Consider the following 19,214-nt stretch of genomic DNA (forward strand, 5'->3'; position numbering starts at 1 on the left):
AAGTCAGTGTCGGTCCACACCATAAACATGAAGGTAGACTCCCCATTGGGTCTTCTCACTATCCAAAGTCAATGCAGAGTGGGCCATGCCCGTTCTTGTGCGTCCTGCAGTTACAATAACCGGAGTAATATTCAAAAGAGATCACGTAGGATTTCTTTGCTAGCCTACCTGATGGGATTTCATATTTACTTTTTTTGTTTAATAATATTCAGAATTTAAGTATGTCATACTTTGTGTCGTATTTTGTGAAAAAGTTTGATAAAATGTGATTTTTAGTTGGTTAAGTCTCTTCCTCAGTAAAAATGAATGCAATGGGGGCGAATGGAGACCCATCTAAAATGGCGGCCAGCCACTACGGTAGCGCCAGTGAGGCGGCAAGGCCCACACTCCGGAGGCGGGGCCAAACGTCTGTCCTTTGATTGGTCAGTTTCTGATCTTTCACATCCGGTGACTGACCGTGTACTCTTGGTGCTATTGCGTCGCTGTTAGCTAGTTAGTAGACATGGCCGTAGACAAGCAAAACGAAGCTAAAATATCACTCACGGAGGAAAATAAGGAGAATATCCCAGAGCAGGGACTTGGCCTGGAAAGTATCCTTTACATAATAATATGTGGAACAGAGATTTGATACCTTTCTTAGCCGTTTCTTTCTCAGAAGCTAACATTAGCTTACAGAAAAGGCTAGCGTCTTTAGACTACGTGTCAAATTGAGGGAGTCTGTCAACGCAGTAAACGTTTAAAATGTCGGATTTTTGTTTTCTACCTTGACATTTCGGATAAATTATGCTATTTTATAACGCCGTAGACAGGTATAACTTGAAGTTTGTTTTGTTTAAAACATGTTAGCTAATAAATTCCTGTTACTAGCGGACTTTTAGTTCATTCATCCAGTTCCAACGCCGCACAGACGGTTTAAACTTGAGAATGAAACAATCCATGTGTGTTTGTTTGAGAATGAAACAATCCATGTGTGTTTGTTTCAGCACTGGTGCAGTTGTTCTCTCTTTAACGCTGAATTACAGTCCTACAAATAATCAAGGAGTCCCAGCAGCAGCATGGCCTCAGACATGGAGACTACCAAAGATACAGGTCAGCATTTTTTATTAGCTGGAAGGTGAAGTAAACGTTTCTACACAGCATTGAAAAAAAAAGATTTTATTTTAGTATCTTCCACGTGCAGAATCGAATCCACCTTATGTTTCATAATGGTAATTAGTTTCTTTAAAATAATCTGAATCTGAGTAATTTTCACTTCGGCTGTATATAGTACTGAATCTTATGTCAAGCCGCAATTTTAATGCTGGTGTTTTGATTTTTGAAGTGATGTCTGAGAACCTACTAAAACATAAACTTGTTTTATCATGCAAGCAGGCTGTCTAACAGCTTAAAGCTTTACAATTCTATTAATACAAGACTGTCATTTAGTATTTTTGTGGCACCCAGAGTTTCCAAGTGTTAAATCCTGGCAAATGGACACAAGTGTTTGTATTTGGATGTGAAAATTGCCCCTCATTGTCTGAAATATGGAAATCTGTTTGTGGACAAATTTTGGAAGGTAGAAACGTAGAACCTTTCTTTGTTTTCCTGCATTTCTGCAAGTGATGATTTCCCCAGATTCATAAAAATCCAATTTATTACACACATTAGAATGCAGGGGTACAATTTGCACTTTGAGTCTTGCAGAATATATTAAAGAAGCACATTTATGTGCATTGGTACAAAAGGGTAAATATTCAGGCTTTTTAGCAAATCTAAAACTTCTTTTATTCCCTCTACAACTACACCATTAAGATTTGTCGTCATCTTCCTCCGCTTATCCGGGTCCGGGTCGCGGGGGCAGCATCCCAACTATGGAGCTCCAGACCGTCCTCTCCCCAGCCACCTCCACCAGCTCCTCCGGCAGGACCCCAAGGCGTTCCCGGACCAGATTGGAGATGTAACCTCTCCAACGTGTCCTGGGTCGACCCGGGGGCCTCCCGCTGGCAGGACATGCCCGAAACGCCTCCCCAGGGAGGCGTCCAGGAGGCATCCTGACCAGATGCTCAAACCACCTCAACTGACTCCTTTCGATCCGGAGGAGCAGCGGTTCTACTCCGAGTCCCTTCCGAATGTCCGAGCTCCTCACCCTATCTCTAAGGCTGAGCCCGGCCACTCTACGGAGGAAACTCATTTCAGCCGCTTGTATCCACGATCTCGTTCTTTCAGTCATTACCCAAAGCTCATGACCATAGGTGAGGATTGGGACGTAGATCGACCGGTAAATCGAGAGCCTGGCTTTCTGGCTCAGCTCCCTCTTCACCACGACAGATCGGCTCAGCGTCCGCATCACTGCAGACGCCGAACCAATCCGCCTGTTGATCTCCCGATCCCTCCCACCCTCACTCGTGAACAAGACCCCGAGATACTTAAACTCCTCCACTTGAGGTAGGACCTCTCCCCCGACCCGGCGTTGGCAAGTTGGCCATTAAGATACACACAAATAGAATACATTTTATCGTAACACTTCTTAGTTTAGTTTAGTTTATTTCAAACAAAGAAAACATACATAATTTTTTTAAAAGTACCACAAACAGAAAAAATACATATCATCCCATCTGTGTTTGAAAAGGAGTAGGCTGAAGTGGAAACTTATATATCCCTACCCCTTTATACAAGTAATTTTTACTTGTTTACTTAAATCTAACACAAAACCTACATTAAAACAAACAAAATGGTACAAGTCACCAAAAAACCTGCTGCCTTCTCTTTAAGTTAATAATGTTTAGTAACACAATAATAACACAATGATGGCACAAGGGGATTAGATTGGACTTGTAGACCAAAACTGATTTCATGTCTCAAAGTGGTGTTTACCTATTAACTAGAAGAAAACGGTCAGTTCTCATTCTAACAAAAGTGTAGAAGTGTTTTCAGAAGTCTTGTTGATCTATTTGACAACTAATGCCTGTTACCTGTCGAAAGGTTCTCATCCTCGTGGACGTTTCCTAACATCTTAAAGTTGGCACCTGTTTGGGTCTTCTCAGAAAACTGCTCCTACAACAGTTTTATTTTATTTTTCAGAGGCTACTGCTCCCGTAGGCTACGCCGACTTCGCAAGACTCTCGGCTTTAAGATGGGGAACCGACACAAGTTTGTTGGAAAGAAGGTCACCGTGGAAATGCTTTCTGACAGCAGGTTGGCATTGACGTTTGAAATGAAAAATATTCCTCTCATGCTGTAGGGCCGCTTGGTTTAGCAGGATTTGGAGTTTTCCTTGCCAATTATTCCTGTGAGTTTTCTGAAGAAGAAAAAAGTAAATCTTGTTGTATAGGTGAACACATTTTTAGCCATGACGGGGAAACTCAGTTTCAGGTAAAAACTTTAAAACGTTTTCGGCGAGTTCAACCGTGGGTTCCCCGCTCCCTTCCTCCTCAGGTATCTCTTGGTGGTTTTGATGGAAGCAGAGCGTGCATGGAGCTACGCCATGCAGCTGAAACAAGAGGCCAACACTGAACCCAGGAAGCGTTTCCACCTGCTCGCACGATTACGCAAAGCTGCCAAACACAGCGAGAAGCTGGAGAAGCTGTGTGAGAGCCCTCGTGTCGATGCTAAGACCAAACTGGAGGCGCAGGTATGATATGAAGCTGAAGTGCATGAACTGGGTGCCTGTGCACAACGAGATGCACAAGCTGTAAAAACATTCCCCCCATTTTTATGTAAAGTATTCATTTTCATCTTTAGGCCTACACTGCTTACCTGACTGGGATGGTGGAGTTTGAGCTGCAGGAGTGGAAGCGTGCTATGGAGGCCTTTAACAAGTGCAAGTACGCTTTATCACATTTCTTCCTACAGTGGCAGATTGAGTGGGCGTCACCATTTATATCCAGGTTTTTGAGCATTGGTGAACATTTACCCTGTTTCGTGTCAGGACCATTTATGAGAAGCTGGCCAGCGCGTTCACTGAGGACCTGGCTCTTCTGTATCGTCAGCGTGTCGACGAGATCTCCCCCAACATCCGCTACTGTGCTTACAACATCGGTCAGTCTGCTGCGGTTCTGAATGTCGGCCATGCTCTTGGGTTGACACAAACCCATTTTTTTAAAACGTTTTTGCTGTGACATTGCAGGTGATCAGAATGCCATCAATGACTTGATGCAGATGAGGCTGACTGGTGGAGGAGGAGGCATGATGGCTGAGAAACTAGAGGTGAAGTCAGTCTTGGATAATGTGGCTGTGTTAGTCATAAACACAGATTCCACACAGAAATGTTCACGTTACGTTCACTCGTCAATACGTGACGTAAAAAATATAAAAGGAAAACTAGCTAAATCAGTTTCTTTGTTGCATAAAGCAAACTTCTCTTTAAATCTCTCAGCATTTGTCACAAGAATTATTCCATACATAACCTATTGTGTATAAATTTGGGGGACATGTAAGACATAAACTCATCCACTATTTTTTGTTTTTGAGTGACAGGAGTCTTAATCCCACCGCCTACCTCCAGCGGCGGTCGTTGTGGCCCTTTTTGTTTCACTGCAGGAACGGCCTTTTGTATGAAATGAAAATCATTAAAGCCAGGCGGACACTGCGACTTTTTCACTCGCAGCACTCAGCTTCAGCTCAAACTGTACGACTTCCTCGCAGAGCAGATCTCACGAGTCATGCGCTCACACTGTGCGACCCAGTTCTCGGATGCGACCTGACTGCTCACACTGTACGTCTGGTAGCAACACGTCGGACCTAAAAATATGCTAAAAATAGCAGATTTTACCCAACACGTCAGGCTTTCTTGTCTTGTTTTGCCTGTTGTCCTTTGGGAGTGCTGCAGGAGGACACACAGGGATTTATGGGGGTTGGATGAGGAAAACGAAATAAAGAAAGTAAATCTGTGTTTGTGATCAGTTTAATTTGACATGAACACGACAAACACGCTCTCTTGACAATCTTTGTGAGTAAAAAAACGTGTAGAAACAAAAACGAACAACGTGTGTTATTAGGGAAATAGCGGGCGAGCGGTGTTGATGCAGGATTGCGCATGCACCGTGAGCGGTTCTGATACTTTTTGGGTCGCAGCTGCTCGCAGCGCCGCTTCAACAGTGCGATACCCTCACGAGGGACGAGCAAAATATTAAACACACCAGATGTCCGTGCGATCTCACGACTGCTGATCGGTAGCTGGTCACGTGGTGTTAATCGCCTCTCGTAACCCCCCGTATACTACACGACCGCTCGGCGCAAAACTCGCCCCGATGTCGTGGATTCTCGCACGAGTGGAAAATCTGCTAAAAAAAGTGAAAAAGTCGCACAGTGTATGCCCGGCTTAAAGCTGAATTCATACGATTATGTACACACCACACACATTTACACTTCTGAGATGATTACAATCACTGTCACATGACTAAACAAATACACATCAGCCCCTGAAACAGAAGCAAGATGGAAAAAATATTGGTTGTTAATATTGGCCCAAATGTCTAACAACGGCCGATATTGATGCAGATATATTGTGCACCCCTATTTATTTATTTATTTGACATTTACTTAGCTTATCTGCTCAAAACATCCCATGTTTTGGAATTATTTAAAAACATATTAATATTAAGAATATATATAAAAGTAGCGAAGGTGATCATAGTTTAAAGTGATGCGTGACGGGGGAGGTGCGTGGTGCCATGGCCGGTGTTGTGCCAAAAAAATCGTGCCCGCCGAAATTTGCATCCATGCTTTATGCAAGTAATTGTAATAAATCTTTAAAATGTTGGATTTTAGTCACATTGCTGCTTTTTTACAAAACAAACAGCAAAAAAGTTTAAGCAAACACAGACAATAATAAAGAATACTCGGTAAAACATTAGTATCAAAGTTGGGGGAGGGGGGGTTGCGCTCTCCTCTGTGAGAGCGGGGTGGGGTGGTTGCACACGTTCCGCTGCGCCGTTCGTGGGGTTGGGTCGGGGCATGAGGCTTAGCCTGGCGGGCCGCCAGGCTTATAAAGCACTGGGGTAAACCCAGCAGTAACCAAATTTTACTACAGGATGTCATTTTTACGTCATTTCTACATAATGCACCTTTAATGCAGACTGAAGATTAGCTGTGGCGACGCCCGAAGGGGGAAAAAGGCAGAGGACAAAGTAGTTAATTTTGAAGCCTGCTTAACATGCAGCTGTTTTTTCCAGCATGTTGAATGCCCAGTATGCACACATCACAAGTGGCTGTTACACTGCCTTCACTGTCCGGTTTAAAATACCACCAAAACAGACACTCCAGCTCTTCTGTGGAGACACGTTAGCTCTGCGTTAGCCTACTAGCTAACAGCTACATGCTTTGATGTCTGAATCCCTGCCTGCTGTAAAGTGTGACATAATGTTTTTTTCTTCCAAGAAGTGGAGAATACTGATGTAGAGGATCTTTTTCACCCGATTCAGATCCCTTGAAAATAACGCACTTGGATTGGAGGATCCCTAATCGTTAACAAACAAAAGTAAAGGAACAAACCGGCTCAGTGACAGGAATTAATTTGTGGAACACACATCACAAAGACATAATAAAGTCAGTCAGTCAATGAACAAATCAAAACTACAATATTAAATAAACACAAAGCTGACACGTGTAGAACTTTTTTTTTTGTTTGTTTTTTTAGAAAGGTGAGAACTTTAGACAAAAATCATATAATGTAAATAATTGTCAAAACTAAACGATTACAGTGTTCTGCGTTTTGGGACATTATTTAATTTCCAAATACTGTAAAAACTAATTGGAGTTTGTAAAAGTAATAAGAGGCAGATATCATAAGATTACTCAAATCAAGCTTCAGCACAAAATTCACAATGTACAGTAATGTTTACAAACATGACAGGAAATGACATCATACCATTAAAACATTAAAAGCTATTACTCTAACAATGCAAAGATTAAATCTAAAGGCAAAAATAGCTTTCAGATAGTTGTCCGAATGTTTATTTCTCACAAAAACACAGAACGTTCGTTCAGTTTACGTGTTTGCATAAAATAACCATAAATCTGTAATTGTTTATGACTAAAGAAAAATTCAAACAACAGAAAATGCTTAATTGGTAGAGCCCATCTTAAATCTCATTGAAACATTAAATGAGCTTAACAAGAAAAACTCTAAAGAATATGGAGTTGTTTTAAATAAAGGGGTAACATAGCATTATCATTACCTTAAATTGTTACAATTAATATTTTATTACTATTAATAATTTACATTAAAATAAAGCCATTATTTCCCCAAATCAAACAATGAAAAAGGAGGAAATTTTTCATTGTTTGTTTTTTCTTGGTGAGGTTTTAAAGAGTTAAGTCAACATCATTTTATTATGGTCAATTCAAACACTACTCATTCGTTGGATGTTGCACAGCTGAACTTTGGTTGAAGTAACTGGGATAAAAACTGTATTGTAGTATACGAGTGTACATCTCTAAATAATTTACCTTTACCTCATTTATTAGTACCAGGGAACATTAAACACAGATGAAATGAGTTTTGATGTGTATCAGTACGGGCCGACGTGAGAATTATCATGGTGTTAGGATAGTTTTCCTCATCGTCCAGCTCTAATTAGAATACATGATTGAATGTAAAGTGATGGGTAGCACCATTTTACAGGTTTTATAGTACCTGGTTAGTGACGTCCAGAACATGAAGAGACGAGACAAAATATGATTTGCAATGTCTAACAGCACTGCAGGGGCTACTCGCAGTGAATATGTTGACTCTTGGGTTCTAGCTGCTGATGACAAAATATTTTAATCGTATCTGTTGTTTCCCTCTCTCTTCAGGCCCTGATCACTCAGGCCAGAACCAAGCAGGCTACCACCATGAGCGAGGTGGAGTGGAGAGGGCGGACGGTACCTGTGAAGATCGACAAGGCCCGAATTTTTCTGTTGGGCCTGGCAGACAATGAAGCTGCCATCGCTCAGGTCAGTGGTTGTTGCTTGTTAGCTGCTGTAAACGCCGTGTTTTACTGCCGAGTTTGCCCAAACTCCATGCTTGTGTCTGTGAAGCTAGCTTGAGCTGAACCATTACAGATGGTTGGTGCTTTGTGGAAAAGAAAATTGTACAAACCCAGACCTGCCAACCTGTACGCATTTTGTGTAGCCAGTACGCAATTTGGCATCTGTTTACGCTGGTACGACTCGCCCCTCTAAACTACACAAAAAGCTGCGGATACGTGAGTTGAGTTCTGTGGCAAATATGCACGTGTGGTACTCAAGTCTGACAACACGACTCGGCGGCGTGGTGAAGAAGTTTAAGCCAATCATCGTAGAAAAGCAGAGAAAAACTATCCTGCCTAACCTGTAGCGTAACCCCCCCCCCCCCGCTTCATCCTGCCCGCTGCTCCTCTCTCCCTCCGGTTCGCCACTCGCTGCTGTTCTGGTAAGGTAAAGTGTGTGTGTTGTGTGTTGTGTGTGTGTGTGTGTGTGTGTGTGTGTGTGTGTGTGTGTGTGTGTGTGTAATTTTCCATCCAGTGAATGGGGAGATTACAGCGTGAAAAGCAATGGAGTTGCAAAAGTGTGTGGAAAAACGCCGCACAAGTGGTACTCAAAACATTTTGACAAGGTTGGCAGGGCTGCAAACCAGTCGCATCAACAAGAAATAAAAATGTTATTTTCACTAATTAATTACAGATAATTATAGCACCATGCCTTAAGATTTTTCCATGTTTTTAATAAATTAGCTGACAGATGTTGGTTGTTGCAACACCCAAAACCATGATTGACATAGTGCTGATTGTTCTACAGAAGAATTCCTCTGTAGCTTCTGTCTCCTCTCCCCTCCTTCCACCTGCTTTGGTGATTTGTATCAGAGTTGTCAGAGAAGACAACGCCATGCAGTTCCATAAAATAGGCATGCATTTGTCCTTGGCCTGTCACCACGGTCCCCACTGCTTGCTGATGGCTTTGTTTGACAAATACTCGCACAGAAGCTCCTGCAGATGCAATAAAAACTATTTTACTCACAGAGACTAAAGCCATTGATTGCATTTTTTAACATGGCGGGTTTGGGAACGAGCGTGCTCCCCTTGAGAGTAAACATCATGCCTATAAAGTTTATTTTCACCTGTGTACGTCTCACGTGATCATGATGCAGACAATCCATGAAATAGAAGATCAGTTTGGAACGTCGCTACGAGCAACGTGAGGTGCAAACCAGAAAAGCTTCTACAGCTCACACCTGAACAACAAATTGCAAAAGAATGGAAAAATCTGGAAACGCGCAGATTCTTCCTGATGTAAGAAGTGAGCCGACTTTCTGTTGGTAGTTGTGGTGTTTACATGGTCATAGAGCACAATGTTCTGTGACTCTTCAAAAAAACAGTAAAAACACTTAAACGCTGGCAGTCGGGGGCTTTCTGTTCAGGTGACCTGGCCATTTAATACTATTCATGAGCTAATTTACGTAAAGAACACAAAAACGGAATTAAATCCAGTACTTCACATAAACATCATTTTACAAGGGCTGAACAATTTCTGGAAAAGATTGGATTGCGATCCTATTCCTAACAGAAATAGCGATTCCAGTTTGATTTGCGATTTTAGTTTAGTTCATTATTCATTATATGTATTTACAAACATGACAGGAAATGACAAAATAGCTTCAAAACATTAAAGCTATTTTTTTCTCCCATTTTTAAAAAATAATTTTAGTGGTTGTGATTTTTATCCAGGCGCTTTATAAAAAAATCCTTTTGCCTTCTACTCTAATAAAAATGTGAGGAGAAAAGCTGAAGGTAAAAATGGCGTTGAAATGCATTTACTAACATACAACATGTATACAGAGTTCGTTTTACCAAGGTGGGCTGCCTGGACGGTTTTCTGGACCACCTGAATGATTGTTTTTCTCACATAACACTGAACTCGTTTTATATTCTTGTTTGAGTTACCGTAACTCCACAACAGTTCAAGTTTTTAAAAGAAGATAAGTTGCGCTTTCAAGTCCACCTAGTGTTACTACGGTAAGTCCAGATCTGCTCTCTGTGCTGTGCACGAGAGACCGAACGTTAGCAGCAGAGACAGAAAGCTAAATCTGTTAGTTGTAACGACGCTACGAAAGAAAAGAAAACAAACTCAACAAATATGCATCTCTGTCAGCTGAAGAATGTGGCTCAGCCTCCGAAACAAATTTAGCGAACGAATGTATTTTGTCAGACTTGTAAAAACCAAAATATTGTGCTGGTGAACTACTGTAACCTTTTTTGCGACCGTTTCGTCTGCCTCCCTTTGCTACAACATCTTAAGGCTACTGAGATTTGAGGGCTTCGTGCCTGAGTCTGTGTTTTCGATTGGTTGACCGTAAGTAATGACTCTAGTATTAAGCTACTCGATAGACGATAACAACGAAAGAAAGGAAACCTTTTCATCAACCCATTTTTTCTACTGCACCACGTGTGATGGACATACTGTAAATTCTCTAATACAGGCCCGGGCCTGTATTTGACTCAAGCTCATCAAGCTCCAGGCCTTTATTGGAAGGAGGGCCAGAATTAAAGGCAGGCCTCTATTTCTATCTGAGCAAAATGAACTAATGGTTCGCTGGAGTTTTTGACAATTAAAATTGCGCCCACATTTTCAAAGTTAAACACATTTCTTTTAACAACGGTAGTTTCTGCTTCAGCCCTCTCCCCCCTCCCCCTGCGCAGCGGCCGCAAACTCACTGATGCGTCTGCAGCCTCTCGGAGTTCCTGCTGCTCTAAACATTAAAATAATTATTTCATTTTCTGTTCCTCACTTCTGATTACCTTCAATGGTGTCTGTTTGTTGCAACCAGCAGGTACAAAAACTAACTTGTTTTTATTTGACTATTTTTCTGTCCTGCCTGTTTATTATCTTCCTGCATCTCCTCTCAATCCTAAAGAAAAACTGCTACCTGGGTTCATATATATTCACCTTATGAGTTACCTTTGAACTGCAGTTCTAAAAGATCCACCGACAGCAAAAACAGCGGAGTACTCGCTGCTTGGCGGCCGCATCAGTGATCTGTGCGTCGGAGGACAAGGTGATGCGCCCCGCTCCACAGCAGTGAAACGTATCAGGCGCAAATAAAAGACAGAAAACATTAAAGGAAATGAACCGACATGAACGATCGCGTGTTAAATTAGTTTTTGAGGTGGCGACACCTGATTTGATAATGTTACTGTGGCCGTGCTCAGGATGCAGATCTACCGACCGCAAAAACAGCGGAGTGCTCCCTGCTTGGCGGCTGCATCAGTGATCGGTGCGTCACCGGAGGACAAGGTGATGCACCCCGCTCCACAGCAGCGAAACACATCAGGCGCAAATAAAAGACAGAAAACATTAAAGGAAATGAACCGACATGAACGATCGCGTGTCAGTACCGACGCTCTGGCACAGCGCGTTGCCCCCCCCCCCCCCGAGCGCAGGAGGCTGCTGTCTTTTCCGAGGACTGCATCTTGCCAGTCATTATCACGTGACAGCGACTAGTCGATGACAGGCATAAAATGTCACTATAGTGAAGTCGACTAGTTCATACAACCCCTATTGATCCCCAGTGTTCTGCAGCATAATCAGCACGTTCTCTTTGAACTTGATATCAAATTTTCGCCTCCTCTTCGTCTCCGCATGGTTAAAGTTACCCTCGCGGTCTATCACTAGCAAATCAAAAGTGAGACGATGACACAACCGCCCCCCGTACTTGCTTGTTACCACATTCCACCCAGCCACAATAAGAGACCGGCCATTATTCACCTCCGCCGACTCCGACACCGGCCAAAATATGAGACCCGGCCGTTAATTGAATACAGGCCGATATTAGAAGATTTACGGTATATGATGGATATACATCCTTATGGAGTTATTGTCCGGCGCTCGGTCTCTAACGTGTACGTGCAGAATGGTTGTTGGCAAATTTCGAAACTGTGTTTTGAGTCAGCGAGCAATAGAATTTCAAAATAAAATAAAACAAAAATGCATTAATACGTTAACACATAATAACACTTTAATGTTGACAGCCCTAGTACAGTGTTGCCACACATGTATACCTGCATACTAGTTATGTACACCCCTGATGATGATTATTATGATGATGATCATTGCAAAGAATCCAAAACTTGTGACATCTATATTTTGCATAGCAGCAATCTCATTGGTTGCGATTATTGGCTACAAATTGCACTTTGCATTCATGAAGGAGTTTCCAGAGTATCCTGATGTCCCCATGAGCTTCAAGACCTTGTTTCTTAGTCACTTGAATATTAAACGTACTAAAAGTCTTCGCACAAGAGCTTTACTGGTCGTTTTCTTCTGATCCAGGACCAGACACCCTGAATATTCCACCGCTATTCAAATACAGATCATTTACCATTAAAAAACACCTTCACCTGAGTACGTCCAGGAAGCTAGTGCAGCTTCTAAAGTCATCTGTGTGTGGCGCTCTTGGCTTCACAGCATCACACATCCCATCAGCATCGCCACAAGTCATTCTTCTTGTTTAGTGCCTCCCTGCTCAGCATTCCCTGCAGACCTTCCTGTCACACCCTCAGCCACTCAGGTCGGAGGCATGCGGCGTCTCTCGTCACTCCTCCACATTCTGTGCATTTCAACCCTGGCATGCATACAGGGCTCCACCCAGCCACTGGTCTCTGTGGACGTACAAGTCTCAGAGTTTCTACACACCTTCCGCCTTCTAATGGACCCTTCTGGGTCAGCTGTGGAGTTTAGGTGCTTTTTGGGCATGAGGTGGCTGCTACTGATCACGACCAAAGCCATGTGTGAGCTCAAATTAAAACCTCTGGTGTTGTGCACTTCCTTTTTTTTCTTCAGAATTAAACACAAAACCATCTTAGTCTTCCCTGTGTTGCAGCTGATCCGAATCAAATGGCCAGTGGGTGCTCCTCCCTCTGGCTGGGGTCTCATCAGCTGAAGTGCATTCCCTCACTTTGATCAGATTAGTTCTGACTCTGAACAGTCAAAGATGCTCAACAGGTTGAGCTGGTCATTCTGGGCCTTGACAGGGTGTCGGCACTGAGTAATGTCATGCCTCTGGGTGGGTTAGAGACGGTTTTTGAGTCATCTGTTTGTAATTATTACAACCAGGGTTTTTCAGCATTCCTGTTTTGAGTCCTCCAGACCTTTTGTTGAAGTTAAAATAAAACACTTTACTGATGACTTCTCAGTTTGAGATACATTTGGCTGAATCTGTTTTTTCCATCAGTTGCCTAAAGAGTGAAAAACGGAAACGACTTGCTTAGTTTCAGGGTTTCACGTAGCCTGACGGTAAAATAAATGCTTCCCCAGCTTTCAAAGTGTTAAATCCTTCAAATGAACAATGCATTAAGTTCACCATTAAGAAATAATCCAAAAATAAAGATGTTTGTGAAAATTAAAGCACCACATTATTGAAAACACTGTACAAACGCCATTAGCACAAATCCATTCCAAATCAGTTCAAACATTTGACCAATTAAAGACGACCCCGTTATTTCATCCATCTATTTATCCGTCCGTCCGTCTGTCCATCCGGGGTGGGGTCGTGTGGGCAGCAGCCTAAGCAAAGACGCCCAGATTTCCTTCTCCCCAACCACCTTGGCCAGCTCCTCTGGGGGAACCCTTAGGTGTTTTCAGGCCAGCCAAGACATTTTAGTCTATCCAGCATGTCCTGGGTCTTCCCTTGGACCTCCTCCCAGTTGGACGTGCTTGGATAACTTATGTTTTCCAGCCAAACACTCCAAATCCATTGAGAATTGGTCCTCTGAGATCTGCCGCCCCTTTTTAGTACCAATGTTGTTTCTGTTCCAAGTGTATCAAACCAAAGAAACAACATCAAAAGACTGTTGGTCACTGATTGACGGGGTGGTGGAGTTACCCACGCTCTGTTACAGATCTGCTGACTTGTTTAGGATCATTATCCTGTTTGGTCCTGTTTCGGAGTAACGTCTGTCTCTAGAATACTTTGGTCTACTGTGGAGTTCATTTATGACTCGGTGACTACAAGGTGTGTTTAGTTTAGAAGGGCATAAAACATTCTCACTCCTAGTTGGGTGTGGTCGACCATAATTGAGCCATGGTGAACAGAAAGCATCCGTAGTTTGGCTTTCTAACTTATCTTGTTTCGAAAAGAAACTACAATAAGGGGTCATTACTTTTTTCGCCATAACTTTTGATGTGTCTTCATATTAAAAAGGCTTCTCCTATTATAACTGATCCTGCACATTTTGGCTCATCACTGGGATTAGTGTGTTGATGAAAGCGAGTGAGGTAAAGAACAATCCGGTCAATCAGAGATCTGAACTCTGAGACAGTTGTGAATCTAATTGTTGAGTTATGTGTTGGAATGCACCGCCAGCTCGCCATGCAGCATGCCTGCATGTCTCCCACGGTTTGGCTCGCTCACATTCCTGCTTTTACTGTTTTATGCTGCAGCAAACTCTGGTGGCCTGAAGTGCTGGTTTGTCAGATTTCTAAGGTTTACCTGTATATAAAAAAAAAAACACTGGTGTTCGCAGTGATACACGCCTGCTTTTATCAGGTTTGACCCCAGAACCACTTAATTTAAATTGCTCTAACTGTGTTTTGCAGGCAGCTAATGAGGAGACCAAAGAGCATCTGTATGAGTCTCTGCTGGCCGAGTGCAGAGACACCATCCAAGCTGTAAGAGAGGAACTCAAGAGCGAGGCGGTAAGATACGTACTGAAGTATGTAGGTGAGTTGTACACGCATACAAGCTGTGTGACGGTGGCTTTAAGTGTTTACCGTTTGTCTTTGTAGAAGCAGCGAGAGCGGAGCTCTGATGGTGAGAGTGGGAAGGTGTCCAACCTTCAGTACCTGCACAGGTAAATGTCGTCCCACCAACCTTCATAGACCATCCAGTTTAAACCAAACTCTAGAAGGTAGAACTAATATAAACTCCCCAGTGAGTCGTGGAGGATGGCTGCTTATACTGAGCCAGGATTCTCTGGAGGTTTCTTCCTGTTAAAAGGGAGTTTTCCTCTCCACTGTCGCTGCATGCTTGCTTAGTATGAGGATTGCTGTATAGTCACTGACACTAGTCAGTGACTTGATGCAATTTGCTGGGTTCCTTATATAGGAAACATTATTTCTGATTGGCTTAATGAACTGTGAATTGGAATGTTTATTATGTGAAGTGCCTTGAGACAACTCTTGTCGTGATTTGGCGCTTTATAAATAAACTTGAATTGAATTGAATATAATGCAAGCCACGCCAAGTTTGAGCTCTTTCATCAAAACGTTGTAGAACCCTAGAAGGCGCCATATCAAATACAGGCTCTCTCCTGGAAGCTCCGCCACACTAGCTCGTTTTCGAGGGTTTTCTTAATTATTAAATGACAACCCAACCGCTGTAAGCTTTCCATCTTTAAGCCTGGTTTATGCTTCTCCGTCTGCGTCAGTGCGGAGACACGCAACGCCATTATCCGTCCTTGAGTAGGGCTCCGGCAGGCACGCAAGTACGTACGGAGTCGAGCCCACTTTTTTAAACATCCGTCGAACGAGACGGATTACGAAAGCTTGTGATTGGTCAGGACACCGCTGTTGTTTACAGCGCCGCCATTGCAAAGAGAGCCGAGTTTAACTAGCGGCAGACATGGAGAAGCTTGAAGAATACCTCGCGAAAAAACTCTAAAAATATGAATGTTTCATCCTCCCGTGACTGGAGGAGTGAAAAGATGCGCAGCAAGCGTTTTATTTGTGGACAGAAATGACAGGAAACGTGGGTTTAGAGGTGGGGAGCGCATGAAGCGGTGGGAGAATGAGAGACAAATATGTCCGTGTTAAAAGTCTCTTATATACACAAAAAACACAATATAAACACACGATCTTGGACCGATACATGACAGGATACCACAGAACAGCGCTACGCCCTCTGTTGTCCTGCCGGGGAATTGCTTTGCAACACTCTCCAGGAGACGGAGAAGTATGAGAGCAAAACGCTTCCGTAAATCCGTGCGTGTCTGTCCCTTGCGGAGCTGACGGAGAAGCATAAACCAGGCTTTAGTAATAAAATCTCCTGTTTGACCCGCGTTAAATCTTGGGGAGATGGACAGCCATGAAGGACACACCAGACCTGTCCTTGAAAGGTGGGGAAAAGGACACATCTGTGGGCTGCATTTGAATTTAGACAGCCTTCAATCACTCTAAACATGAGTCTCCTCTTGTTTCTACATTAACAAAGGCCGCGAGTCGTAACCTGCTCTTTGTTCACTGAAACAGTTTGTTGCCCTTTGAAGTTTAATCTGATCCGAGCCCAGAACCGCTCGGCGCAGCGGTAGCAAATCTGAAGTTTGTATTTTAGCTGTTTGGTTTCACCTGATCTTACGTTCCAGTTATTTGACCTACATCAAGCTGTGCACGCTGGTGAAGAGAAACGAAAGCATGGCTGACACTCTGCAGGCTAAGCTGAAGGAGACCGAGGCTGACGAGAACAAGAGGGGGGCCCGTCCCCAAGACCTCATCCGCCTCTATGACATCATCCTGCAGGTATGAAAGCAGACATGGTGTCGTCTGCTTGTTTGGTCGTAGTTTAAATCAAACCCGCTTGTTTTCTCGCGACAGTTTCTGAATTTCAGTTTGAGGAAACGCAAAGCGATGTCCAAACTTCAGCCTTTTAGCTGGGTGATCAAATAATTTGATCTCCGTTTTGAATGGGTGCATACGTCAAAGTCTTTGGTTTTCTTCTTGTTTTTCTCCCTTTGCACTCCACCCCATCCATCTTTGTCTGTCCACCTCCTCAGAGTCTGGCTGAGCTGTCCACCCTGCAGGGGCTCGAGGACGACCACACCTTCCAGAAGGAGGTGTCCCTCAAGACTCTGGTCTACAAGGCCTACAGGTCTGCCGTCCTATAAAATTCACCTTGTTGTTTGACGGGTTTTTAATCAGCCATATTTAAGTCTTTCTGCGTCTATGGTGTATCATGTCTTATTACTAATTAGTCCAACCTGGAAATCCTGGTCCTCTGTTAAAACTGGTACAGGAAGTCTCTTAGTGGCGTCTGTAGTTTGTGTAAACGTGTCGATGCTTCGTCCTTTTCTCTCAGGTGTTTCTTTATAGCTCAATCTTACGTGCTGGTGAAGAAGTGGAGCGAGGCTCTGGTCCTGTATGAGAAGGTGCTAAAATACGCCAAGGAGGTCCAGTCTAAGGCCAAGAGTCTGAACAACAGCCTCAAGGTTAGTGCAGCCAATCGGAGCTCGGCAGCAGTTTTATAACCACGGTTTCTGCAGCTGATCACCGATGGACTTTGTGCAGGATTTGCCGGATGTCCAGGAACTCATTGCTGAAGTCAACGCTGAGAAATACTCTCTTCAAGCTGCTGCTATTTTGGGTGAGTGCCTCTTTATTTACCAGCTGTTTGGTTTTATCTCACAAAGATGCGTCTCTTCATTTCTGCACTGCACAATCCTGAGGAAGCGTGCTTATGTTTCAGACACCGATGAGCCTCCTGAAGCTTCCTGCCAGCAGCAGGTGAAAGACAACACGGTAAGAGGACAAAAACAGCGGGCACGCCTAAAACACGAGCACTGCAACGCTCGATTCCCTCTAAAGGGTTTTCTACAGATCTGGTGAACCAGGGACTGGTGTTTAGCTAATGGTCTTCTAGGATTCAAAGCTTTATTGTCGTGGACAGTCTCCCTGTTCGGAGAAGCTCTTCCTGTGCTGCGAACACAGGAACCCAAATGTGTAACAGGAATGAAATGGATAATAAGATACAAAACAAGCGTGCAAGACTGAAAGGAAACAAATGTGAAGAGACTGAAGAGCTAACAGCTAGTCTGAGATGCAAGAGGTGTCATGGCTGACTCGTCAAAGTTTCAAACCCTCCTGTTTTTAATGGGGACGCGCTGAGACTAGATGTGCTACAGATAGCTGATTCAAATATCCGTCTAATGTGAAATTTAAGTTGTGTGAAGGTAAATTTATAAAGTTGTCTCAAGATGACGGGTGTCATCTTTGGAGCCGTGACTGATGTCTGACTAATCTGATTCTCCGAACTCTCAAACTTTCTCCACACACAAGCAATCACCCTCATCTGCTCCTCCTCAGCCTCTCTGTGACCACCTGGAGACCTTCCGTCTGGACACCACCCTCGTAGGGAAACACCCCAACCTGGTCCAGTTCCCCCCCGACTTCCAGCCCATTCCCTGCAAGCCGCTGTTTTTCGACCTCGCCCTCAACCACGTGACCTTCCCACCGCTGGACGACAAGGTGGAGCAGAAGGGCAAGGGCGGCCTGACCGGCTACATCAAGGGCATCTTCGGATTTGGCAGCTAGAGACGGAAGAGCGCCACGTCAGAGCAGCAGGACCCGAGTTTCTCAGCACCAATCACGCTTGGTTCTCCTGTCCGCTGGAATCATTTCAGTTTCATTTAAAGGTTTTTAATTCATAGTGCCTGTTGACCAAAGCCGAGGAAGGGAGCTCAGAAACGATGTTATGATTACGATGGAGATCCTCCTGTAACGTGTCCATCAGAGCAAGAAAGCAGGCGTCAGCGTTCTCGGGTCTCGACATTCAGTTAAGTTAACCCACCGTGGCATTTTTAGGTCTTCATCTTCATGTTGTCCCTTCCTCTCATCGTGTGTGAGCCGTGGTCAGCATCGTCATCTGTCAGCAGCAGCAGGAAGTACCGGGAATATTCCTGCCAAGTCATCGCCGTTCTAACGCCAAGCTACTCAGACCTGGACAGGAGTGCGTCTAGGATCTGGTGAGGAAGAGGAGGGGGGTTGGTGCCGAAACCAAAGACAGACGTTGGTTTTCTCGTCTGCTGGTTGGCCCGCTCCAGTCGCTTCACCTTTGTGAACAATCAGCATTTTTGTTTTCTTTGACCACTTGTGTTGGACTCCTGACAGGATTAGTAGAATGAGAATAGTTAGAAATGGATGTGTTGACTAACCTGGACGAGGCTCTCGTGGATCAGACATGCTAGAGGAACGTGTGATGCTCCTGACTTTCCAGACTCGAGCGTTTCTCAGCTGTCACCGCGCCTCGGAGCCTGATCAGGGCTGAAGCTTTTTACACGACTGCCGCGTGGGTCTGTGCTGACTTCTGACCTGTCTGACTTCCTTTCCCTTCCTGTTGAGTGTTTTCTGTTAAAGAATAAAGTCCCTCCATCACCCCGGATATTCAGGATGTGGGAATGAAATCCTAGGATAGGTGGGTAGGAATGTCCGATTTTCATTTGGTCTCCAGGCTTGTGATTAAAATAAATTTGCACCAAATCTTGATTTCCTGTTCCTCATTTAGTTGCTCA

At 43.8% G+C, this 19,214-nt stretch overlaps 1 protein-coding gene across 1 annotated transcript; it reads left to right on the forward strand.

Moving 5' to 3' along the window:
- The first annotated feature begins 434 nt into the window (after positions 1-434).
- srp68 (signal recognition particle 68) lies at positions 435-18,470 on the forward strand. Its single transcript, XM_015954326.3, has 16 exons — positions 435-590; positions 1,023-1,089; positions 3,061-3,174; positions 3,415-3,610; positions 3,721-3,803; positions 3,908-4,017; positions 4,106-4,185; positions 7,777-7,917; positions 14,533-14,631; positions 14,722-14,786; positions 16,296-16,449; positions 16,704-16,798; positions 17,006-17,135; positions 17,215-17,290; positions 17,393-17,445; positions 18,010-18,470. The coding sequence occupies exons 1-16, from the start codon at positions 503-505 to the stop codon at positions 18,235-18,237; spliced, it is 1,779 nt and encodes a 592-aa protein (XP_015809812.3). The 5' UTR covers positions 435-502; the 3' UTR covers positions 18,238-18,470.
- The last annotated feature ends 744 nt before the right edge of the window (positions 18,471-19,214 follow it).

Source organism: Nothobranchius furzeri, chromosome 7, assembly GCF_043380555.1.
Source record: "Nothobranchius furzeri strain GRZ-AD chromosome 7, NfurGRZ-RIMD1, whole genome shotgun sequence".
NCBI lineage: Eukaryota > Metazoa > Chordata > Actinopteri > Cyprinodontiformes > Nothobranchiidae > Nothobranchius > Nothobranchius furzeri.

Bases quoted from the DNA above. Each gene is read 5' to 3' on its own strand.
- srp68 (XM_015954326.3), top strand. From the start codon at position 503: ATGGCCGTAGACAAGCAAAACGAAGCTAAAATATCACTCACGGAGGAA. The intron at 7,918-14,532 runs GTCAGTGGTTGT...TGTGTTTTGCAG, and splicing joins ATGAAGCTGCCATCGCTCAG to GCAGCTAATGAGGAGACCAA. The intron at 16,799-17,005 runs GTCTGCCGTCCT...CTTTTCTCTCAG, and splicing joins CTGGTCTACAAGGCCTACAG to GTGTTTCTTTATAGCTCAAT.